This window comes from Scomber japonicus, chromosome 8 (assembly GCF_027409825.1).
Source record: "Scomber japonicus isolate fScoJap1 chromosome 8, fScoJap1.pri, whole genome shotgun sequence".
Lineage (NCBI taxonomy): Eukaryota > Metazoa > Chordata > Actinopteri > Scombriformes > Scombridae > Scomber > Scomber japonicus.
The window spans coordinates 15,155,587-15,181,371 of NC_070585.1; the positions used below are offsets into that span (position 1 = coordinate 15,155,587).

At 40.0% G+C, this 25,785-nt stretch overlaps 2 protein-coding genes across 2 annotated transcripts; both read right to left on the reverse strand.

Annotated features, from left to right (window-relative positions):
* Positions 1 to 1,025: 1,025 nt before the first annotated feature.
* cnot6a (CCR4-NOT transcription complex, subunit 6a) lies at positions 1,026 to 14,980 on the reverse strand. The gene is made up of 12 exons (XM_053323822.1): positions 14,912 to 14,980; positions 13,694 to 13,815; positions 11,954 to 12,140; positions 11,505 to 11,590; positions 11,305 to 11,409; positions 10,934 to 11,002; positions 10,443 to 10,600; positions 9,903 to 10,057; positions 7,560 to 7,714; positions 7,041 to 7,274; positions 6,044 to 6,246; positions 1,026 to 5,841 (listed from the first exon to the last, which is right to left on the reverse strand). The coding sequence occupies exons 2-12, from the start codon at positions 13,803 to 13,805 to the stop codon at positions 5,626 to 5,628; spliced, it is 1,680 nt and encodes a 559-aa protein (XP_053179797.1). The 5' UTR covers positions 13,806 to 13,815; positions 14,912 to 14,980; the 3' UTR covers positions 1,026 to 5,625.
* A 328-nt stretch (positions 14,981 to 15,308) lies between these two features.
* simc1 (SUMO interacting motifs containing 1) lies at positions 15,309 to 25,523 on the reverse strand. Its single transcript, XM_053323828.1, has 10 exons — positions 25,026 to 25,523; positions 21,953 to 23,710; positions 21,600 to 21,847; positions 21,200 to 21,269; positions 20,904 to 21,064; positions 19,613 to 19,705; positions 19,333 to 19,464; positions 17,735 to 17,891; positions 17,350 to 17,434; positions 15,309 to 15,880 (listed from the first exon to the last, which is right to left on the reverse strand). The coding sequence occupies exons 1-10, from the start codon at positions 25,179 to 25,181 to the stop codon at positions 15,669 to 15,671; spliced, it is 3,072 nt and encodes a 1,023-aa protein (XP_053179803.1). The 5' UTR covers positions 25,182 to 25,523; the 3' UTR covers positions 15,309 to 15,668.
* Between the last annotated feature and the right edge of the window lie 262 nt (positions 25,524 to 25,785).

Sequence of the window (25,785 nt, forward strand, 5' to 3'; positions counted from 1 at the left end):
TCAGTGCTTATTCAGAGGTGAGTCTTTGGCTCCACCATGTGTTTATAACTGATAATACACAAACTGTCATCCTCAGGCTGTTTTAGGTATTAAATGTTGATGTTAAACTTTATTGATCCCCAATGGCATCTCTTTTCATTTGCCATCCTGTAGTAAAAATCAACGGTCAGGCTGGGCTCAGTGGCTCTTCAGGGGGTGAGTGCACTTGCTGACACAGAGGCTTCAACCAGGCCGGCCTCTCTTAACGCACTGGTCTGGAAAAATGTGTCATGCGGACAGGTTTTAATTTCAACCAAACGCCTACTGGTATTCACATCATTATTATGAAGCTTCTGTAGTATTTGGTTGAAACACAGACCTGCAAAGCCAGATACTCCTGGGCCTCATAATCCAGCCTCCACCAGCTGTTTGACACACTTGCATGTTTGACATCAACTACAAAACAATGCTCATACCTACAGTTTGAAATGGTTCATGCTGTTTACAATGGAGGAGCTTTGTGAGCCAGTGATCCCTTTGCTTTCACAGCAGGTTTGTTGCATCTCATTTGACTGATGGCTACTGGACTGAGGAAGAAAACAATAAAAGTGTCATCTATAATCACTTTATATTGTGTCAACTGTTGAAGAATTTAAAAATTGAAAACTACCGAAGCAAAAGGAGGCAAGACAAGGAGAACAGATATAGAATTTATTTTCAATATCCATTGCAAAGAATAAGAGGTGACACAGTTTGAAACAGATAATATAGAATTTATTTTCAACCAGAAGTAGGAAAATACATAGGTAGGTGTAAAGGAAACAAGCAGAACCTGTAGTCAACGAAAAAAGAAAAAAAAGAAAAGAACCAAAAAAAAAAAAAAACTAGTCCAAAGAGAATCGAGAGGACGGCTAAGGGGTACAACAGAAAGCATTGTTTACCATTCAGTTTCTTTTTAAAACAGTATGTGTTGATTTGAAAACAGCTGCCTTGATTTCTCATCTGGGTTAATGGACATTCTACAACATTGTGCAAGTGTTTCGTCATTATTCTTTTTTTTTTTTTTTTTTTTGCTGGTATTTCATGAATGGTAAACAATAGTTGGTCCAGTGCATAAACACAGTGACACAGATCAATACATGTACTCAGCTGACTACAGATAAGACAATCCTGATCATTGAACAACTACCACTAGATCGGCAGGGAAAAGGAGATGGAGCAAATATACAAGATGGATGATAAATGGAGGGGGGGGGTGGGCATTTAAAAAAGGAAGGTCAGGTAACACAAAGGTCAGGAAGGTCAGGATGAGGAGAAGTTTTAAAAAGCAAAAAAAACAACCACAGTTTTTTGAAAAATGGAATAGCTACATTTTTCCAGATAAAATATTTTTAAAAAACCCTTCTGAATGTGTCTGGGTATTATTGCCAAGTTGTTTTTGTTGGTTTTTTTTGGGAAAGAGGATGCATTGAGAAACCAAACTCCCAACAACAGCGACGAGTATGAGCATAGACGCGAGGTGTTCATGTGATTCAAGGAGAAGGACCAAAGTACCTTGCTTTCCTTACAGCCCTACGTTTCATGAAGACTATGATTTGGAAAATGTTGGTGAAACAACTCACTCTACGACAAAGAACTGACCTACAAGCAGCTTTGGTGTGCACCATTACAAAGAGATGCAGCCTGGGAAAAAAAAAACAAAAAAACACAAAAACCCCACTTTATGCTGAACAAGCCAACTATGAAACACAATGAAACAGTGGAAAGGTAACAAAGCCAACATCATGACCGCTTGCTGAAGTTCGCAGAGTGCCATAACTCTGATCTGTGAGAAGATAGATGCCGTAGTCTGACTTAACAAGAGGGTGATGACAGGAAGGGTTACGGGTCGTCAAAAAAAACGGAAAGATTTAAAAGTCAAATCAGTGACGATCAATAGTAGCTTGCTAGTGTTACAGATTTAACCACTGTGATGCACAAGAACAGCGTGAGATGGACTAGAAGTACTCAAAATCATCACAGGACCAGTCTAGCGACCAGCGGCACATCATTAGCTTAGTCTTACGAACACGTTTTACACCAGTCAGAACAGTGTTTTCTAGCCACGAGTAAGACAGCTCTGCTGTCCTAACCTACAGACACTAGCACTCTCCAGCTAGTGCCATGCAACATCCAAAATAAAGCTGAAAAGTAATTAAAAAACCCAAAAAGTTTCAATATCCCTGTGTTGAAAGTTTGAACTGATACCGACAATGCAGGTGCTTTTCCCTCCCCAATAAGCGCGCAATCCTTCATTCTATGAGGCAACATTCAATTTCTCGAGTTGACCTATCAAGACCAGGTCTCATGATTTCTACAAAGGATTTGGTTTGTGATGGGAGAAGAGTATATGGTGGGGAGGAAAAAAAGTATTTGAGTAAAAGTAAAAACAATGTAGCAAACATAACACCATCATAGAATTCATGATTTATACATCAACAACACAATTCAATATCTTTTTAGAAAGGAAACATGAGATACATCTTTTATTCACACTTTACAAAAAAAGCTAGCCTTTAAATCTACTACAATACTAATGCCATTCAAGAAAAAAAAAATAAAAATAAAAAGGAAAATCATTGGAAAACAAAAAAGTTAAAACAAAAAAACAAAACCCAAAAAACAAACATGTAGGGGGGCAAACAAATGGGACAAGTAAACTTGATCTGAGGACTAAATTTATACTTCCTATTTACTTTACTGCTTCCCTCTTGGTTTAAAAATGTAATTTAAACATGTACATTTAAAATCTTTATTCACTTATGTAATGGGACAGGGAGTGAGGGGAGCTGCATCTGAATCTATTAAGTGCTCATCATTGGTTGTATCTGTGGAAAAGCGTTCAAAGTAATCGTCTCACTCGTTAGTGTGGGATGTGACAAATTGGATTCATAGCAACGTGTTTGCCTGGCCTTCAGAGAGAAACAGCTGAGCTCACTGCCCCTCATCCCTTGTTAATCCAAAAAAAAAACAAAAAAACAAAAAAGCAGAGCAAAAAGTGGGATTTCCATCTTTTCTGATACAGAGGTAGGGGAGGGGGAGGGTCCACAGATGGCACTATAGCTGCAGTGACGAGCGCAAGAGAACTATACAAAGTGGTTGAGCAAAGGGATTTAAAAAAAAAAAAAAAAAAAAAACACAGCTCAAGTAATATAGAGGGCAGGTTAAGTCTGAGGTCGGGCGGTTGAGGGTGGGAGGGGTATTAGGGTGATGGACAGACTTGGGGAGATTTTTAAAAAATCATATCTTGGGATCTATGGCCAGGGGAAAAGGAGCTACCGGTGTGTTTTGGGGGGGGGGGGGGCCTGGGCATGGTACAAGTACAAAGAGGGTGCAAAACAAAATCCAAGAGAGCGGATTCATAAAAGGTAAAGACATCCTACTCATGTTCCTTTAAGAGCGGGGGGAGGAGGGGGGGGGGGTCAGTGGAGAAAACATACCTGATTACTAGAGAGCTCAATGAATAGGAAGGATATACACATCATCATAACATTGTCACAGCTCATAAAAAAGGAAATCAACATTAACAAAAACCAAAAAAAAAAAAGGACATAAAATCTTCACAAATGTCTCAACAGTATTAAAAAATAAAAGGAGAAAAGGTTGTTCAGGCGTTCCGCAAATGTAAATAGTGCAAGACAACGACAACTGCTACAGTGAGGCACAATGTTTTGTTGTACATGTGGTGTTTTCGTATAGGTTGTATCGATCACACGCCACTGGTGGGTTTGTGTGAGAGATGTATAGATAAAACAGATGTGGTGCCACTGGTGGGCTGTGACTTATCTTTGTGTGTCCTTTTTTAATCTAAACTGATGGCAGCAGTGTGGATCAATGGCTTTGTTAAATGGGCAAGAAGCAACAGGCAGAGTTTACTCGGTGTCTATTTACAATTGCAGCAATATGCCGGCAAATCAAATCAACAGCAGAGAGAGAGAGAAGGGGTGTGAGGAGGGAGGGGAGGGGAGGGGAGGAATAAAACAATACTGATACATTAATTACAGTTTATCTTGGGGAGTGCAAAGTAGTGATAGCGAACGCCTTGAACAACCTCTTCTTAGTCTTTTGTACAAGCTGGTAATATCAATTCATCTTAACATTAACTGGATAAAAATTTAGCCATAGTTTACAATACAATCTTTTTTTTTTTTTTTTTCAAATCTGATCATAATTTACTCTTAGTACAAAAAACGCCAGAAAACAGGTCTTTTGTGGTTCATATACAATCATGTAAAGACTGAGTCTAGATTTTCTATTCTGTACAAACACTTGTGAAAAAAAACCACTGCTTTTTGTGTATGGAATTTATGGCTGGGGAAAGTCACTACTGGCCTCGGAGACAGTGCTACAGATCTGCCTGCAAATGATGTGTGTGTGTGTATTTGTGTGTGTGTGTGTGTCTATGTTTGCACGTATGGAGCTGGATGGCAACTCCAGACAGTGAGAGGAATGCTGGTTTTACTCCTGCGTATCATCCATTACTCGCTCTCTCTGCCTAAAAGCAATCGAGACAAAGAAACAATTTGTGAAAGCCCCCTCCCCACCCTCAATCTCTTTGCCCATCAGCCTAAATCCCTTGCCCCCCGCCCACCCCCCCCCCCCCCAAAAAAAAGATGGTACGTGGGCCATATGAGCTCCTAAGCACAAGACTAGCCTAACAACTATACAAGCTTGGGTGAAAACAGTCTGCAGAACAGGATGGTAGCTGCTCCCAGTTTCTCACAACCTCCTTCCTTCACAGATTAACACTGCCAATGTAAAAATCAGGCTATGTAGTTCTCGGACGTCTCGTTCTTGAGGCATGTGTGGGTTTGGTAGCTAATGCACCAGGGCCGGGGTCAAGAGGTGTAGACTATCTTGTAGCACCACGGGAGGCCATGACCACACGAGAAGGCCTCAGCACCACAGAATGACAGCAGGAAATCTCACCTCATAGGAGCTGCCCTACATCCACCTCCAGGGACGCATAACTACAAGCTATAGCTGCTCTAACCCATCCACATACAACTCAACAAATGTGTTCATCCTACAAAGACTGAGGAAGTAACGCTGGCTGCCCAGAGTATAGGGGGAAAAACGAGCACAAGCCAATGATGGGAGGTCTGAGACTGACACGTCTGCTGTCTTTGCTGGTTTCAGATTTTTTACAGGACAGACAGACAGACCATCAGCTATGAAGCTTTTCAGGTGAATGTCGTCCCTGCAGCTGCTTTCTCTTAAACCAAACCATGTCCTGTGTGGCAAATCTGAATGAGCTACCATCCCCTCTAGTTTGAAAGATAGAAGCAGAAGTGGGTGGGTGAGTGGGTGGATCTGAGGAAAGGGAGTCCAAAACACAAAATATGATACACAAACTGGACTGAATCGAGCAGTTAAAAAAAGAACAAAAAAGAAAAACGGAGAAAGAAAAAAAGAAAAATATAGAATATCTATAACATTATACGAAATCCCTGTCGGCCAGACCTCACTGTACGAATATTTTACAGGTTGTGTTTTTGTCTTCCTCCTCCGCTGTGGTGGAGGGAAGAGCTGGTAGTGGGAGGGAGGAGGGTTGAAAAGGGAGAGGCTGTGGTTTGCAGCTCCCCCTGGTGGTGTGGCAGGGACTCACTACCTGCGTGCAGGCAGATGGAGCCCATTGACCTGGGGGGGCAAGTTGGGCAGGAGCAGCTCCAGCTGGCTGAAGAGGGAGAAGTGGTCGGAGGGGATGTGGGGATGTGGGCAGCCAGTGACATTGTTCTCTACGAGCCAGTGGGGGTCCAGGGGGCCCAAGATACCCAGCACGTTCACGTGAGGCTTGGAGTAGAAAATATAGTCGATGACACCCTGAAAGCAGAAGACAGAGAGGTGTCAACTCTTGAGAAGTGTGTCCAAAAGCAGATTAATACATCCATTATATCTATGTAGGTTTGTGCATTTCTGAACAGACTTATTGCCTATTTCTACATGTATAAACATCATCATCATCATCATCATCATCATAATCATCATAATCAAAGACACATTTGTGTGCTGTAAATCCAGTCACCTTGAAGTCGAAGGTGTAGTTGGTGTAAGGCATCAGGCCATTCTCGTAAGCGCTCTTCAGCTTGAAGCCGTGGGTAATCCTGCCGTTGGATGTGCTGTTCTTGCCATTGCAGTTGAATTTGGTCAGACTGTCGCTATAGCGAAGCTCCTTGAAGTCCTTGTGGGTGCAGTCCACTCCGCCAGTACTCAGGTACTCCACAACGCCTGAACAGAGAGAGAAGTTGCCTCATCAGAATCAAGAGAAGTCAAGAGTCACTCCTTGGTCTCAACTGGACAAGCCAAGTCTGTTTTAACTCTGACTGTGGGAAAATGCTGAAAAGTAAATTTAGGCAATTTTGGAGGAATTTTGAACTAAAAACAAAACTGGAGACATTACATTGACGCCTGATCACATTTTCCTATGAGCCATCATAGATTGAACTTTGTCACATTTGCCAAATCAAAATGCTAAAAACAAATCAGTCTAAAAGCAATCCAGTCCTGGTTTATGGCGGTCATCTTGTGGGCCAAGAAGGATGATGCAACAAAATTGAAGCAGTAATGTTTGAATAGCTTTTCAGCATTATCTCCAGCTGCCACACTCCAACATGGTTACTGTTGAATTTACTTTCTATCTGGAAAGCTTTCTATCACAGTAAAGCGTAACATTTTCGAATGTTTAGAAGTGGCTTTATCCTATGCCAGTGACCTCCAAAAACATAAAGCTCGGTCATTAAGGCAAATTAGGTCCAAGATAAACACTCCTTGAAAATATGACTATACATGTATACATAACTTTATTGAAACTAAAAATGTGATCTGGCTCCATTATTTGGGTTATGCTTTATTTCCATAATTCATTTGACAGTCGTACCATGCAGGATATCAACCTGCTCATCAGGAGATATTTGAGGTTCACCGTTTTGCTTAAGGACACCACAGTATGTTGACAGGAAACAAAATAGTCCTACATTGACCTGTCAGTGTCGTAGGCAACCGTATCAGCCTTGCTTACTTACCAGAGTCAGGCAGGGAGTTGAGGTCAGCGCACAGCACCAGTGGAATGGCATTGGTCTCACCGGAGACAGAGGACAACTTGAGGCTGCGTGTGGCTTTGTCCACTATGTTCTTCACCTCTGACAGGAACATCATGGTCTGGACCAGCTTGACGTCAGAGTACTCTGGGTCCCAGTGCATGTGGGCATTGGCTACCAGGAGCAGCTGTTTCTCCATGCCGTGCAGCGACTTTCCAGCTGAAAGGAGGAAATAAAGAATGTGAGCAGCAAGAAAAGAGGAATTAAGACAAATTCAATGCACTGTTCAAATGGAAAATGTATCTGGACAGTTAAGATAGGTACCAAGGACATGTGTGACACCACCTATAATCTCTTGTATTGACCCGCCAATTTCTCAGTAAGTTTCAGGTAAAAGCCAATTCAGGCTTAGCAAAACCAGCAGAACAGAGAAACAGTACAGTAAACCTGGAGATGCCAGAAAACTAGAAGAGCAAAAGATCAGAAAGGGGTGTGTCTACTCACAGGAGGCCTCCATCATTTCTTTGCGGAGCTCAAGCAGTACAGCTACCCCAATGTTGTCCTTGGTCATCACCCTGTTCAGCATAGCCTCTGAGCCCTCGGAGTTAGCCATAGCCAGCTGGTTGAACTCCACAGTGTGCTTCTGCACTGCACTGAACCTGAAGGAAAACACAAAGAGGATATAGGGGACATGTTTCAGAGGCAATGGTTAAAATAAATGTCAACACAAAACTGTCTCACTCCAGATTAGCATCCAGGACCTCTGGCATGACAAACCTAAATGTCTGACTTTAACTCAAAGAGGTAAAACCCTCAGGCTCAAAATGCTTGTAGCTGTGTCACACAATAGCTCATTCATGGTACACTTAACCTGTATATTTTGTATTATTAGTTTGAGACCTTCAGAAGTGACCTAGAATAGAATAATACAAATGATTATCATTCTCTCTAATCACCAACTTTACCCCCCATACATAAAATTGTGTAACTTTCAACACCAGAGTCACGAGGCACTGTGAAACAGTATTTAAATGCTTACACAGGGGGACAGCTTAGTCACAGGAAGGCTAAAAGTAGACCAAAAGTATGAGTGAAAGACCAATGCTACAGTACGTTAGCCTCTTTAAAAAACACTAATACTACCATTGGGAAAACAAAAGTATCGATCTGAAAAGAAGCTCTGGTATTTCTTTTTATGAAACATAATGTAACAAGTTATTAGGATATGTAGCTCTAACAAACAGTCACACTTGAATGAATACTTTAGCAGAATTTTAATGTTTGTTATATTGTGTAACCATCTATCAATATTTTTTCACAAACATTTTTGATGGTGTTGAAATGTGAATAAAGGATTGTTAGTGATGTGATCTTATAAAAGAGTTTTATGATTAAAAAAAGCTTTGTTATTTCCCTAAAACTATATGCATGGTACGATTCCTCGCTTTAGATTACTATCAACTTACGTAAGATGAGTAGAAATGTTACTGCTATTTATAGGCTTCAGCTAATTATTGTTTGTTGATCCTTACAGAGCTTTTCATCTGCAGAGTAATCAAACTGGTTAGTGAAGCTGTGAACACTCCACTCAGCTGAACCACACCTTTTGATGAACAGGGTGGAAGGACTGAAAGCATTCATTTGACATATGTCTTGTGGTTTTAGCTGGTGAGTTTTGCATTTACACATACACACAAAAAAAGGAAAAGAAAATATTCCTTCCTTTCATCCTATTAAACACCAGTCAAAAAATATATATAGAGAGGGTTCCCACAGATTTTTACCATTGAATATTCACAACTTTTCCATAGCTATGCCATAATATTTCACCCCACTGCCATGACTTCATTTAAGTAGTTTAACAAAGGTAGGCCCGCATAGCTACTATAGGGCACAGTATCGGGTTTTTACCTGCCCCCATCTCAAATCTGGAGGGTCAGGTCCAACTGTTTCAGTTGCAGAGCTTTGTTGAGGCTTTTGTTCATCATTGCCAGAGCTGAGAAATCCGTGGGGGGCTTTGACCATATGTCAAAGACATTTTTATTTAATTTGTACTTTAAGGAAATAAACATGACCATGTACAGCATGGAAGCATTTGAAATTATGTGTTGGACAGTCAAATGGGAGGGGAGTCTGGGGGGACGTGCACCTCAAAAACATCCTAACTACGCGTCATGGCAACGCAGACCGCAAGGGCTGTAATTGGTCCTGTCAAAAAGTCAGTTGCTTCATTTATTAATAATGAACAAAAGGTATGCGTTTTCTGGTATTAGCGCATATAGCGCAATACTACATGCTACTGTGACCGGAAGATAAACAAGGATAAAGATAGAGACTCCTCTGAAACCCCACACACACACACACACACACACACACACACACACACACACTAGCAACATGTTCCCTCTACGCAGAACTTCGAAAGGACAATGACCGTGTCGGAGCTACGCCGTCGCTCCAACGCAGAAGCATAAATCAGGCTTTACAGAGTAGATGTCATTTCCTGTATTCTGGTGCCTTTTAACAGGTGTTTGAAGGGTGCATTTTGCAATTACATCCCAGAGCAAGTATTTGGACTCAGATCACAAATTAGAAAATACTAAAAAGTTAAATATAGAAATTGATGATTTGTATATTCATAATTAATGTACTGATTTTTGTCTTATGTCCGTCATCAGATCGGGCCATCCCTAAACAAAATCTTTCCAAAACATTCACCTAATTCCAAACCTTTTCCTGGCCTGGAAAACAGCTTTTTCTAATTTCATAACTTTTCCAGGAATTTCATGACCGTGGGAACCCTGTATAGAGTTTAAGGACAACAGCAGCACAATTTCAGTTACATACTTGTCTGTCTTGTAGAAAATTGCACATCCGTCCACATGTTTGCGGTCTGACTCTGACATGGTCCTAGCTCGTGACTTTGGACTGAAGAACCCGTCATATCCCTGCTCCTTCAGCTCAGGCAAAAAGAAATTGTAGTACTGCTCTGTCTCAACCTCCTGTAATTAACAATAAGCACGTGTCAGAAAGAACAGTCATGTAAGCATAACAAACCTCCCAACAAAATGTACTGCTAGATTGTATAATTGAATACAAAACTGAGATAGTAAGAGGTGGTGTGAGACGCTAACATAAATAATAAAAACTATATGTCAACTGAAAATGAGTGCTGGAGGAGTATTTGTATTTATAAATACAACGAAGCATTTGTGTGCAAGAGATTTTTTTTGCTCTCAAGCTACACATTAACCCTGCTTCATGTGATACAGACACATGAAGAACAAAAGTGTTACTATACATACTCCCTATTTTAGTTCATTTTTAGGGATGTTGATTTTAATTCATGTGAAAACTTAAACATATGCTTTGATTTCTGTCTCTCACCTGCAAACTGATGATGTCTGCATTGCAGCCCATGATCTCCTGCATGATAGACTTCTTCCTGTACTCCCAGTTTAGAGCCCAAGAGGGGCAGTAGCCATACAGCTGTCGTGTGGCATACTTATCACACAGCACGTTGTAGCACATCACAGAGAACAGTGCTGACAAAAGGAAAACAGAAGACATATCTCAGGAAGCTGCTCCTTTTGCTAAAATGTTTCAAAGGCTAGTGTTGCTCAGGTTCAACTACAGACACTGTAAGTGTCAAAAGTGTCTTTGGGTTGGGACTGGTTTGAACCTTACAGAGTTGTCTCACTTGTACACATGCTGCTCACCAGTAGAAAAAAAAAACTGAGGTGTACATTTATGTAAGGAGGATTTTAAGTGTTGGGGTGTGGCTTTAAGTCAAGCTTTAAACAACAGTGTACAACAAAGAAGATTACAGAGGGCATTTGTATCTATTCAGACTCATTTTTCATGTAAGTGGTTCTTACCAGATGCCCGTGTTCTGTCTGGTTCCTGAAGAGAGATCCATGACCGAGGTGGAGGCTGCTCTGTTGGTACTGAACATAGATAGAAAACGGTACAATGTGGGTGACGACATGAACACAGATAACAGCTACTGGACTTAAGCAATATTTGTAACGAGGCAATCTGAAGTCTCTGCCCAAGGAAACTTAAAGTATACGCCACACAATTTCATCCAATGAATTCCACCAAATTAGAGGCAAAGCTTTTAAAACTGATGGGCAGATAACTGTGCTGTGGTTCACAAAGGCCCTATCTATATACTCTGAGCCTCATCTTTTTTGGAAATATGTAATTCCTATTCCAATCTCAAAACTGCCAGAGAGAGGAGACTCACTGCGCTTGATAGCCCCTGCCAGATTGTCTAACAAGTAGTTGAGCAGTCTCCGCGTGCCATCAGGTTCCTGGTAGAGGCTCATAATTTCTTGTGCAAGTGGGTTTCCTGATGAAGGAGAAGCAAAGTGGGCTGAATCATCCGAGACAACAATGGGATTTCAAGGCTAGAATGGCTACAAAAAACCGTGATAAGCCACTCACCTTTCAACCCCAGTGTTTGTAACTGAAACAGTTTCCCCAATTCAAATGGCAGAACCCGCAACTGGTTGTTATTTAAAAGCAGTTCCCTGTGGAGGACATAGGGGAATTTGATCATCAGAAACCAGTCCTCTTGAGAAACAACTGTTTGTTACCTTTTGAACCTTTGCTGACATTATACAAATGTCTATGTAATACCTGTCAACTCTAGATTCACTGGTTAATGTAGACTTTCATCATCAAAACTTTCAACACTTCAAAAACAATAGAAACTTTATCCCGCAAATCAGTGATTAACTAAAGAACTGACCATGCCAATTTTATAGGCACAAATATATGTATCTGAAGCTGGTGCCATAATCATACTGACACTAAACCTAACAATTACTGCTTTACACTCAACAATACGCCTTAAGAGTTAAGAGATAAATGTACAGTCTGAATTCACCTACCTGAGAGACACCATGTTGCCGAGCTCTGCCGGCAGGCTCCTGATCTTATTGGATGAGAGATCCAGGTACACCAAGTTGTGTAGTTTGGCAATGTCTGGCGGGATGCGTGACAATGAGTTGTCACTGAGGTGCAGGGCAGTGAGGTGGGTGAGAGACCAAAGGGCCGTGCTGAGACTCCTTACTCGGCCTGCAGACACACAGGAAAAGGACATGCACACAGGAGAATTATGTTCAAGTGCCACAGTAGAACACCATTCATACTGAAAGTAAAACCTGGGAACTTGTTTTCCATTGGTGTGAATGGGCTTATCATAGTGAGTAGGGCTGCAGCTATCGATTCTTTTTGTAATTGATAATTCTATTGATTCTATTTCATCGATAAATCGAGTAATCGAATAAATTATTTTGCCTTATTAAATAGAAATAGTAAAAATTAGAAAAAGGACAAAAAAAAACTTCTCTAAAAATGAACAATCAATTGGGTTTTATTCCTGGACATTCCTTTTTAAAACAACCTAAACCCATTTGTTGCATTTAACTTAAATGCCATCTGAAACAAATACATGAACTTACTTACTTTTAGTGTGACTGATTTTAATTTTTGCATCATTAGGCTACCACACAAATTAAGCGCACTTGTTTACCCTGCTTCTCCTACCTCAGGTTTTCAGTATAGAGACCTGAGGTCAACCAAATGTGACGTATTAATTAGCGATAAGAAAGCGATCATTTATTGGTGTGTGTGTATGCGTGCACACGCCCTGTGTTGCTCTGACTAGATGCCGCACAGACTTTTAAGTTTTCACTCTCTAGTAACCTGCCCTGCGACATAGCAAGTGACAATGTGTGTCAGTAATAACCATCCATGTGAAACACAAGCAGAGCATGTTATATAAATGCGAGGGAAATTACTTAAACAAAACTTTGAGTCAAGAAAAATTGCCTTGATCATTTTTTCGTAATTGAATAATTCAAGTAATCGTTTCAGCACCAATAGTGAGTCACTGTGTTTTGAAAGGGTTGCACCCAGCGTATAAAACATTACCATAGTGACCTCTTAAAACCCAGGAAAGCCCTGTTTGAAACTTAAGCTGGAACAATAATCACTTAATCAATTAGTCAATAATCAAAATTAACTAGGAAGCAATTTAGATAATGATGTTAAAAATGCCCAAAAATTCACTGAATCCTGCTTCTGTAGTAGTTTAAATGTAAATAGTAGCTTGTTGTCTTAGTGATATTAAACTGAATCTCTTTGGGTTTTGGACTTTTGACCCACGAAAACATTTCAATATGTAACTGTGGGCTCTGTGAAACTGATGAGATTTTACTAAATGTTCTGACATTTTCATAAAACAAATGGTTAATCAAGAAAATAGATTAATTGGATACTGAAATTAATCATTTGTTTTAACCATACATGGGACTAACATGTGCAGAGCTACCTTAGTGGACTCAGGTCTCATCTCAACACTGGAGATCCACTTATTACCTGTGCCACATGCTGTGATTTAATTAGTTGATATACAAATAAGGCTTATGTTTTACATAATACAGGACAAAGGAGTAAAACAATTAAACTCTGTTATTATCAAAAGATATGTGTGAATTCTGAATATGTTGTGATTAACATTTGTATATAACAACTACTTTCAAGTAGGACCATCAGCAGGAGAAATAGCATTTCACAGTACAAACCAATACATTTCATACACAACCAGGAACTCTGACAATACTCACCGCTGATTTCCAGCTCAGCCCAGTATGACTTCTTCCCGTTGGCTGCCTCCTCGCTTGACATAATTGTGTACATCCGCCTGGGATCCGGCGGGTCATATTTTTCCTTGGGCATTCCTATAACACTACAGATAAATAAAAAAAATTGATATGAGTGTAAAATGAAATTCTCAATACAAAGTTAATGTTATGCACATATACCATGAATTGTAAATTTGACCCTGAAACTAAAGCTGGAATAAAATAGGTTCAAGGTGATGCATCAGACTAATCAAATAACCCCATCTTCAATTATATTTATATTAGGTTTGACATGAAGACATGTAGGCAACATATATCAAATGTGACCCTTAATTAAATAAATAAATACAATCAAGATAGGGGTGAAGAAATAATAAGCTATCGACCCTTTATAGTGTAGTATAATTAAAACTTCAACCGGTTCCAATGAAGGCTGTGATTTCACTAGTGTTACATAAGTTAATAATCAACATTAAAATTAACAATGTACTGCATTATTTTTTAATGTAAAACTTGGCACACCAGGCGGCTGACAAGTAGATAAAGCTTAAATTAACCAGACACTGAAAATTAAACTACGTTTCTAAAACTGAGTTGACTGCTATCTATGGATATACGGTGTGCTTCTCGCTTCGCTAACTGATTAGCCTAGCTTAACCTAAATAGGTAGCCATCAAACTATACATAACAAACGCTAAATAGCTAACGTTAGCTCACTTGCTAACTAGCAACATGGAAGACGGACACTTAGAGTTACTGAAATTGAACAATTACCGTTAGCTGACTTTAACAATCTGCCCCATTGAATTAAGAAAAGAGACACAAATTATATTAAAAGATACTGTTCAATTGTTGTTTACATAACAGCAAAGCACTGACTTGCGCATTAACACTAGGCCACGAAACAGCGCATTAGTTAGCTACCGCTAGCTAGCCTTTAACAGCAAGAATCACTATCATGGAGATAAACATTGAAGAAAACAGCTAACAGAGCTGGATTTCCAATCAATTGTAGGCTATTTAGCTTAGCCTATGTTAGCCAGCTAGCTGAAAGCTAACAGACCCCAATTATTCGAAGCTGACCGACTTCCAATTCAAATTAGTCCGACTTCAGAAAATCATCACGGCGGTTTCAGCATCTGATTAAGATTGCGGTGAAATGAGCGAAAATAGTTGAGTATAATCAAAATGCATTATTACCTGCAAGAGCATACCAAATCGCGAGGACGACTGCGTGTTCTCTTTTGTTTTCTAGCTACTTCTCACCCGTTTCCGCTGCTGTATCATGGCGACTGTAAGGTTTTTTTCTCTCTGCCGATAACAGCGCTTCATCCCATTGGTCAGCGTGTACACGTCCAACCAGCTGTTGAACAAGAGTAAATAAAATCCTGGACTGATGAGTGATGGACCATGAGATGGATGGATACGATACCACATATCAATTTACTGTGGCTTATTCAAAAAGGATGCATAGTTACCAGACTAATCAATCTATCAATATATGTAGGGTCATAATAATAATCTATTGGTTGCATCTGCAAGATTATGCTTAATGACAATTAATGTCTTGTTGGCATAAAGACAGGACAATTATAGAAAGACCTTTATTTAAAAACATTACTGAATTGGAAAAACAGGAAAAAATGGACACATCTTTTAACAGCACATGTAACAACAAAACTCAACTCAACAATGTGAACAATTCATTGAAATGTACTAAAAGCTTCGTAAATTTCTCAAATAGCTGGTGACCTAGTGCCACAACAGACATATAAAATTAAAGTACACAAACATACACACAGTCATTAGAGACAGACAAAAAAGAAACACACCATTAAAAATATTTTTCTTTTGCAAAGTAAAAAACACACAAAAAGCATAAATATAAATATTAAATAAATATACATTTATTTATTATTCCTCGAATAACATAAGCACAATGTTGTTGTTTATTAAGTCAACACTGAGAGACATCTAGCAGGTAGTCTTGTAGATAAGTGAGAGACTCTTCCATGTGGAGAGGTAAGGCTTGGCCGATGTCAGCCTGGGATCTTGACAAGAAGGATTCCACAGCTTCACGAATGGCTGGCTTTGTTACAATGTCGTCCGGCTTGTAGACTAAGGTGCCAGCACTGCCTCTCTGTTCAGTGGCTGAACTGCATAGATAACCTGTGGGTAACAGACACCTAGACATTAGGAGTAAACCAAAGTTGTCACTGGAGACAGAAGTCATTTTATTTCATTTACTTCATACGGGGGGCATATTACAGGAAAAACCAACATGGAGTGTCTTAGTAAGGTGTTGGGCCACCACATGCGCCTTGGCATTTATTCTACAGTCTCTTAACCCTCATCAATCAAACAATTTATCAATCATCAATAAATTCATCAATCAATTTATTTATATAGCACCTTTCATACAGGCTACTGTAGTTCAAGGTGCTGGAGGGATAAACACCATTCTTCTGAAAGATATTCCCTCTTTTAAGTGTTTTGACGATGGCGGTGGAGAGCACTGACACATTGGTCCAAAATCTCCCATAGGTGTTCAGTTGGGTTGGGATCTGGTGACTGTGAAGGCCGTAGCATATGATTTACATCATTTTCATACTCATCAAAACATTCTGTGACCCCTCATGCTCTATTGATGAAGGCACTGTCATCCTGGAGGAGACCACTCCCATCAGGATAGAAATGTTTCATCACAGGATAAAAGTGATCACTCAGAACAACTCTGTATTTATTTGCAGAGACTATTCTCTCTGAGGGGACAAAGGGAGCCAAACCATGCCATCTAATTACCCCCCACAGCATAACAGAGCCACTGGATCCCCTGACTGTAGGGGTGAGACATTCAGACCTGTACCAGTTTTTTTCTTTAACTCGTTCCCTGTCCTTATCTATTAAAATCTGTGCTTAAAATGCTAACCTGAAGAATATCAGTTGAATTGTATGGCATTACAAAAATCTTAACACAGAATCAATGGTTAACACAAAGAAACAAGCACAGAAATGTAAAAATATGTTTAAAAAAAATTCCATACGGTCCTAAGTTTTGTAACTAAAATATGTCCACAACAGTTACCAAGGATGAACCAAAGTTAGATATATACAAGTTGGAAAATGAGTGATGGGAGACAGATTAATAGTTAGTAGAGAGAAAAAGTGAAAGAAATTTGACCATGTGATCAGGATAATCCAGTTCTTATTTGATCTTTTGAGACAAAGTAAAAACTTCAGCTTCGCCCTCTCCATTCTCTGTTGTACAACAAGATTAAGATAAAACACTTCAGAAGAATCCCATATAGTAGCTACTACACCACATATCACACATTTACCCGAGTCTGAGGTTTCCCACAGGCTCCAAAGCCTGTCTGCTTCCTGGCAGTAGGACAGTGACAAGCTGGCCTAGTCAGTAAAGATGTTGGTTTTGATTATGATAAGACCACCTGACTCTCTATTCTTCCCCCTTTTATTTAGCTATAAAACACAGAGGCTGATGATTTATTTAATCTTTCTGAGACTTCAATTGTCACTACTAAAAATTATGTTTTCATAGATTTTACGGAAAAGGAAGCCACTTGTCTCATCATAGCTACATATGCTGAGCAGCGTGTTGGTATTTATCATCATCTCACCTTTCATCGCTTTGTTGTAACTGAGTAGCAACATCCAAAGGAGGTGGATCAACTCTTCCCACTTCTGCCACTTTTCAGTACCATCCTGGGAAGCACAGTCATGAATTAGATGCACTGAATAGTCACTTACTGTGGCTTACTCTTAATTATTGGAATGATCAAAAATAAATCATAGAAAAGCATTCTAAATTCCTAATAGGAAAATACAAAAAATACATGGTTAGTCTCCAAAATGTATTCCATTTTGCAAAAAATCTTTTTCTGATATACTTATCCATACATAAAACATTTAATGTTTGACCAATGCATCAGTGAAGGGCAAATGCTGTCTTATAAGTTAAAGATTAAAAGAAGAAAATGTCTTTATGCCAAGTATAATATTCACCGTTGGGTCTGGTGTCAGAGTGCAGTTCTTCAGAAAGTGAAGCAACAGACTTAGTGACATGGGCACAGAGATTTTCAGTGGGCATGCATAGTCCAACAGATGTTCCAACAGCTTACATCTCAGCAGCTTGCTCTGCAGGCTCTCCAGCAACAGCATCCTGGGTGTCAGGAACAGATTAGTCAAAGATAAAACTGGGGAAAAGAGGAAGACTGTGTGATTGGAATAATTATATAATTTCTTTCTGTGGTGAATTATGAATGACCTAATTGATGCATTTAAAACATTGGTGTTAAATGATTCCATTCGAACAATAAAACTAACAAACAACTGTTAAGGCCAGTGTAGACCAAAGATTTGCAATGAGATCAGTTGAAACTTGCAACTAATTTCAATACAGCGGTCTGCAAGCTTCTGAAACCTGTCAGTTTACACCAGCGCAATAAGATGAGTCGGTGCATCGTTACCGTAGCAACTACTGTATTTCTTGCTGGCTTTTTAGGTTTCTTTGTAGCTGGATACTTTGTAGTGTCTTCAAATATGAATAAGGATAGTGATAGTGAGTTATTTGCTATAGTTGCAATTCAATTGTGGATGAAACAGTGAAAACAAAAAACGAAAAGGTCGAGAATCTGGGCCGTAGTTCTTTTGCATATTTTAATGGTTGTGTCATACAGATACGACTGTCCCTCAAACAAACTGATGAGGTGATTCTCTCTTTCTCTTGTTCAAACTTCAGCTATTTTGAACAGCTGACAATTTGTAACTAACTTGACCAGTCGATTTCACTGGTGGCCTGCCCCACTGGCCACTTGTCAAGCTGAGGCGCAGGCGATGCCACCAACCAGCTTGAGTCGAGCTGAGACGGATCAGTTTACACAGCTGCAACTTTTCCCTTGAACGTTCTAAAATAGTACCGTATCATCATGCTCTAAACTGGCCATTAAACATATCAAAAGTATTATAATGAATAAAAAATAATCATGTGTTTCTGATTTGTCTACATTTGTGTCAAATAAAACTTAAAATTAAAAGACAAACACATTTTAAGAATTAAAATCAAAGACAAGTCGTCACTTTCAGCACTGAGCCACAACAAGGAAATGCTTTCTCATCAGCTGGCTAATGAGAGCTTCTGTTACTAATCTGTAAATTGAACCCAAATTTCAATGTGGGTCATTGGCTGCATGTCGTTCAATTGAACAGAGACGGTGCATGTTTAAACAGGAGATTAATAATGATTAAGTGGAAATGGTAAAATGATACATTAGTAAATGGAATTATTAGTACATTTAAAAGCCATTATTTTAATCATTTTGTGAACCCACTCATTATTGATTTATCATTTAAAGAGGGAATGAAGCTGAGTTAACACATATGATACTTTGAGACCTATTTATACAAATATGCTCATATTCTATAACTTAAATGTAAATTTAATCACTTCCTAACTTGTCTACAAAACATACCAATTACATAATGCATTATAATTAACACTTCAGCTTCCATGGGAAAAGATAAGCGTATCAACTAATCAAGTCAGTATATCAACAAAAATGTTGTCTCAACTTGCTTTATTCACTTTCCTCTCTCCTCCTCACCTGTGTGCTCGTAAAGGTGTGTTGCTGATGAACATATGGAAGAGCTCCTGGGACAACTTGACAGAGTTGAGAGCCGGAGAGCGGTCGACCTCAAGGGCCAGAGACAGCATCCTCTGAAGGATGGACACCATTCTGTAGGAGAGAAAGGGCCAAAAACAGGCTTCAACAACTTGAATGTGGAAAGGACAGCCATGATAAAATAAAATACATGAGTAAGGTCTGAGTAAGGTAATATTCCAGCAAAAAAAATTCATTTCTAAAATGTTTCTTTGTAATTCACCTGATTTGTTCATCTTTGTCTTTGGCTGCTTCTCTACTCTCTCCATGTTCTGTTGATTTCACAATGGCAGAAAACAGCCACTTAATGACCTCCCTGGAAAGCATACAAGAAAACACATTATGGTATTACTTTAAAAAGTGAAAATAAAGTGAAAATATATCAGTTGTTAGTCATGTACTATCATGCAATCATCCTTGTGACTTGTTATTATATTGCATATATCATGCTTTGCTTGTATTATAAAGCAAATTTAACATATCTGGGTTCTGTTCAAGTGATCAAACGTCAGAAACTCTACAACAACCAGTCACAAACCTGGGTATTGCCTGGCTATGTAGACTCTTGATTTTTCAATGCAGCTATGAGTTTCCCATTTTATACAATAAAGGTGGGGGTTTGAGAGCAGTGTATTTAATATAGGTGACCGTATATCCTCATACCCTTAAGAATTTAATATGCGGGAGCATACCTGGTGGTCGAGTGGTTAGAGCACATGCCTACATAGTCACAGCATCCCTGGTTCGAAACCGGGCTGGGACTTGTGCTGCAGGTCAATCCCCTCTCTCTCCCTGTGTCCTGTTGGTCTCTCTGCCAGTTACTGATTAAAATAAAGGCAAGATTTTGTTGGCATAGACGCCTTTATTTATCAGTAGACCGACAGGAAACATGTGAGAGAGAGACAGGTGTGACATGCAGCAAAGGACCTCCGATCGGGATTCGAACCGGGGTCGGCTGCATATATGGCATGCGCTCTAACCACTCGACCACCTGCGCACCGACTCCTCTTCTTTTTACCAAATATTTTCACTGAGCCATTTGGGAAGCTATTATCCACTGACCCCATTAAGGAAAAATATGTCATTAGTATAACAAAACACAAAATAAAAGTTACATAATATAAGCCCATGATAATACTAGGAGTTTGTAGCCACACTAGCAACTCTGTGAAGCTAAATGCTAATATCACCAGCATGTTCATTTGATCTATTTTAAGATGTTGATATTTAGCATATAACTGTTTGCCATGATGACCATACCGTAGCATATTAACATGCTAACATTTGCTTATTTGCACTAAAAAAAGCACTGCTGAGGCTGTTAGGAATGTTATCAGTTCTGACCCATTCCAGTAAATTAATAGTTCATATGTTTTGATCTGAACCTCCGGCCTAAACATGCTCTGAAGGTTAGCTGTGCAATATATAATTTTATGGCCTGGGCTACTTCAAAAGGTTCCTGCCTAACCCTTAAATTTCCTTTCATGATACAGGCCCCTGGTTACCAAAATCACCTGACTCGTGGAAACTGCTGATCACATGACAATGTTGCCTTGGCAATCGAGTGGTGAAGAGAAGACATAGAACGTTTGGCCTGGAAGTCGTCCTCCAAGATCTGCACAATGTACTCCAGGAGCATGCGAACAACTTCCCATCGAAGTCTGGTTGTATTCTCCTAATGAAGTGAGAGGGGCCAAGATAAGGACATGTCAGTTTACTGAAATCACAAAAAGCTGTCCACTTTATAAACATGTCTGCCTATTAGGGCTAGATGACACTGACAAGCACAAATGTTAAGTAGTTGTGGTACCTGATTGGCCATGACTGTGGTCAACAACTCCCAGTCCCATGGAACTGTGTTTTTATCAGCCATGTGGTGCCTGCAATCAGAAAGCAGCTGTAATCTCAGAATTCAAAGATGCAAAATAAAGATGAGGGATTGAAGAGAGGATGAAAAGGACGGATTAGGGGTTTAAATAAGAATGACTACATAGTATGTTACAATAGATCATTTTAGACTTGTCAAAGCAGGTGAGGCATGTGGAATTAATAGAATTCATGATGGCTCCATTATATTTTGGTGAACCAGTTTCAGGGCTTTGTTATTGAGAATCCTTATTGCTATTACTTACACCTATGCTTTCCTTGCTTTGACAGATCAAATGAGTCTATAGTGAGGGTCTTTTAGTTTATTCTTATGGTTCTCTCACCTCTGTGTCCTCATCAGCAGATTGAAGGCATGCTGACAGAGGTGACGAGGACACTGCGGGTCCAGCAGAATGCCATGCAGCAGGTGGGAGATGATATCCTTGGGAGGATAATAACCAGGCTCCAGTAGGTCAGATAAGAGCTGCAAAGTGCTCTCTGGATAGTTCTCATCAATTGTAATGTAAACTAGGCTCAGGCTCTGACGGCATAGCACCTCTGGAGATTCAAATTCTTCGTCTTCATTGTCAGTCTAAAAAGAAAACATTTAAAAGAAAAAAAGACAATGTTATGTGTAATGAGTTACTGAGCACAATGGATAAAATCAAATATAAACATCTGGAGAAATGTTTCTAACCAGAGATTGAGTTGCTCCTGCCATTTTCCTGAGTGTGATTGGGCACACATAATGCCTGTCCTCTCGACTGGCCCCTCTGAAGTCCATGTCATATCTGCTCTCCTCATTCACTTCTCCATCACTCCCATCTTGCCAAAGGAGAGACACCGGACTGTCAATCCCCAGATCCCCCCTGTATGTCCCAGTCCCAGAGCCTTCATCCACATCCTCAGTTTTAGACACCGACGGAGGAGGGTCACTAGAGATGCTGCAGCGCAAGTCAAAACTGCTTGAGACCTCATCAGCATTACCCTCCCCAAATTGCCTTTCAGATGTATTTTCAGCTTGTGTATCTTCAGAGGAAGGGATTGGATCAGCTGGGCTCTTGAGGTTATGAAATATAGGACTTGTGTGGGGCGGATTTTCAAGCTCGAATGGCTGAGAGGGGTCCAGTTCAATGGGAAGAGAGTGAGAGGATGAGTGATCAGAGATGTGGCCTTGTCTAGATTCTGCTCCGTCCAGTTCAAGCTGGTCGGTCCTTGATTCAACGGCAGGCGGGCAAACATCGGCGCAGTGGAGTTCACTCTGTAAGGAACCCTGTGCTTCATCTTGAGATGAGGCACATGGTGTTGGAGACGGGATGAGCGTGGATGGACGAAGGTCTCCCCTCTCATCATCTCGACTGTTTTGCTCCTTTAAGGTTGTGACAGACCTTTCTTTATCCTTGCAGGGAAAGTCTGCTGAGCTTTGTAGAGAGTAAGATATTTGATTGTGTAACTGTGTGCTTATTAATTCATTACTGTTCTCTTGTAGTCTCACTTCTATAAGAGGTTCAACAACCTCAGGAGCAGACTCATCCACTGAAGGCTGTATGTCAGGACCATTTGATGTGGTAGTCTTAAAGTCATGAATGCATTCTGGTGGTAAAGTGTTATTGTCCATTTGTCTATGGCACAATGACATTTGTGTACAATCTTTGGTTACATAGACAGAATATGTTGATTTTTTCAGTTCTGTGACATGAGTTTCAAGAAAAGGAATTCGTACTAATTTTACATTTGGTGTCGATGTTTGAAGTTGATGTGTTTTACTGTCCTCCTTTTGGTGTTGTGGTTCACAATCCAAACGCCCATGCTTTGCCGTTAGGTTACTACTTACTTCCTGTACTGGCTGAGAGACAGTGGAGTCTTCTGAAGAGCGTTCCTGCAAATTAACATCTAGTTCGATTGAAGTAGTCGAATCCAAACGCCCGTGCTTTGCTGTTAGGTTACTACTTACTTCCTGTACTGGCTGAGAGACAGTGGAGTCTTCTGAAGAGCGTTCCTGCAAATTAACATCTAGTTCGATTGAAGTAGTCGAATCCAAACGCCCGTGCTTTGCTGTTAGGTTACTACTTACTTCCTGTACTGGCTGAGAGACAGTTGAGTCTTCTGAAGAGCGTTCCTGCAAATTAACATCTAGTTCGATCGAAGTAGTCGAATCCAAACGCCCGTGCTTTGCTGTTAGGTTACTACTTACTTCCTGTACTGGCTGAGAGACAGTTGAGTCTTCTGAAGAGCGTTCCTGCAAATTAACATCTAGTTCGATTGAAGTAGTCGAAGTAGAATTTTCATTTTGAGTTTCTTTTACACATGGTAGCACATCATCAATCACCACTTGTGTCCCATCTTTTGAATCGCTCTCAGTCAAGTCTACCACTGCCACTGCAGCAGGATATTGTCTTTTTCGCAGCTTCAGTTCTGGAAGAGTCCATCTTGGATCTGTGAGTTCTATATAATGCTAAAGAAGGGAAAAATAAACCAAAACAATATGTCAGTAAATGAGGGTTTAGTGCAACACAGAGCTGGTCCCGTACACCTCCCTGACATGTTGTTGGACCAGGAAAAGAACAAGGGAGAAATTAATGAACCACATTGTTTTGGAAATGAAAACAAAGTTTTTGCCCATTGATATCCAAAAAAACATCTCTTTCTATCTCCCTTCATATTGCTCATTAGATATAAGTATTGTTTTATATGATGGGTGTGACTAGCGACTCGCCTGAAGTCACATTTGATTGGATGAACTTTTGTGACTGCCTTTGACATTTCGTCATATATCTGACATATAACAATACATGAATTAACAATTAACAAACACACACAGGTTAAAACTGGGAAAATGTATTCTTCATTTCATGGGGCTTTTAAGCCTGTTTTCCACTATTAAAAAATAGCATTGAGCTAGCAGCTAGAGCTAGGGCCAGCTCAATCCTGTCATCCATAAATGGTCACTTCTGGCTCCAAAAATCTTCAATGGCCACGATCAAACTTGAGGCCTTTACACCAGCCCTGAGGAAGAGTGCCAGGACATAGTGACTAGGCTGTATTTAAAGTGTATTTACAACATCACGCATAGGCTATTGGGCCCAAAAACACTTTTCCCCATAGGCTTGCATTTTAAAAGAAACATCTAAATCAGCAGATACAGTTTTTGGAGGGTCACAACCCTCACATAATGAATCATTTCACTTTAAGAATTTGATCCATTCCGTCTGATCACATTTCGTATCTAAAAGTGCTGCACGATTTAATTGTTTTATCCCTGTTCAAGTTAGCCAGTGGTCTAGGACTCTATGGGCTCCATGACACGGAAGCTAGAAGAAGTCTGTTTTTTCTGGTTGGCTTCATGTGCCACTGAGCAACATTAATAGAGATGAACAGGTTCCCGCCTCTGACACTGTGTCCAGTTCTCTTCTATTTTTTATTTATTTACAGTATTTATGTTTTTACCCCCTCTATTTTTTAATTCAAGATCATTTTATCAACTTAATTTCTATCAAACTCATTTCTGTTACTTCCACTCCTCATATTTCTGTCAGAATAATAACTCACCTTTACACGCTAGCTAGCAATAGTTGACTTTTCTTGACAAAGAGCGGCGCTAGTGAGTAAATAACTAAAGTTAGGCTTTACCATAGACTGTATAAAAGAAATTGCTTTACATGTAACTCATCCCAGTTTGGCTTTGTTTGTCAGTTATTGGTTAAAGTTACGGCAGCAGGAACATGTTGAGGGCGTTTCTATGGTAACCAGCTTTTTTCACCCTCACTTACCGCTGGCAGTTTGATGCCTGTGTAACCGACATCAACCCGCACCGCTGTGAGGGGTGGAGGATCGGTCTTGATTTTGATCTCGCTGTAGGAGCCTACGATCTCCACGTCCGAGTCATCGTTATCACTGTCGGAGCTGAGAGTGATCACTTCATCCATGTCTCACCCTCAGAAACTTCAGCAGCTCACGTAAAGTACAAGCATCCTCCTAGTGGTAATCTGCCAATTTTTTGTCCTGGAGAAAGCAGAGAGCACATCTGACGTTAATGTAAAACTCCTCGCCGTGTTTCGTGGTAAAACAAAACAAAACGGCAACAAACGGAGTTCAACTTTTTAGATGTGTGGCATTTCCTTGTTGGGATCGTTAGCTTAAGTTGACGCTGCAGGAGGTTTTGAATTATATTGTGTCTTCATAATTCACACTTCACAGCTAGCTTCAACTACGCTACAAGCGACAATGCAAATCCATTCCCGGGTGTATTATAATAACATGCCATGGCGTCCATATGACTATATCGACCAAAGTACCTGCTCTTTGGATGAACTTTGTACCTGGCACATGATCTGAAACTGAACACTTCCTGTTTTTCTCCTTCATTCTTCTTCTGTGTCACAACCAGTTAAAGTTGCATATACCTCCTCCTACTGGAGTGTGATGTCTTAACCTGCCAGCACATCTCACCGTTATAACCAGATCCTTTAAATCCTATCCAAACCTCTGCAAGAAAATGATCTCTTTTTGTTTCTACATCACATAAGCCTG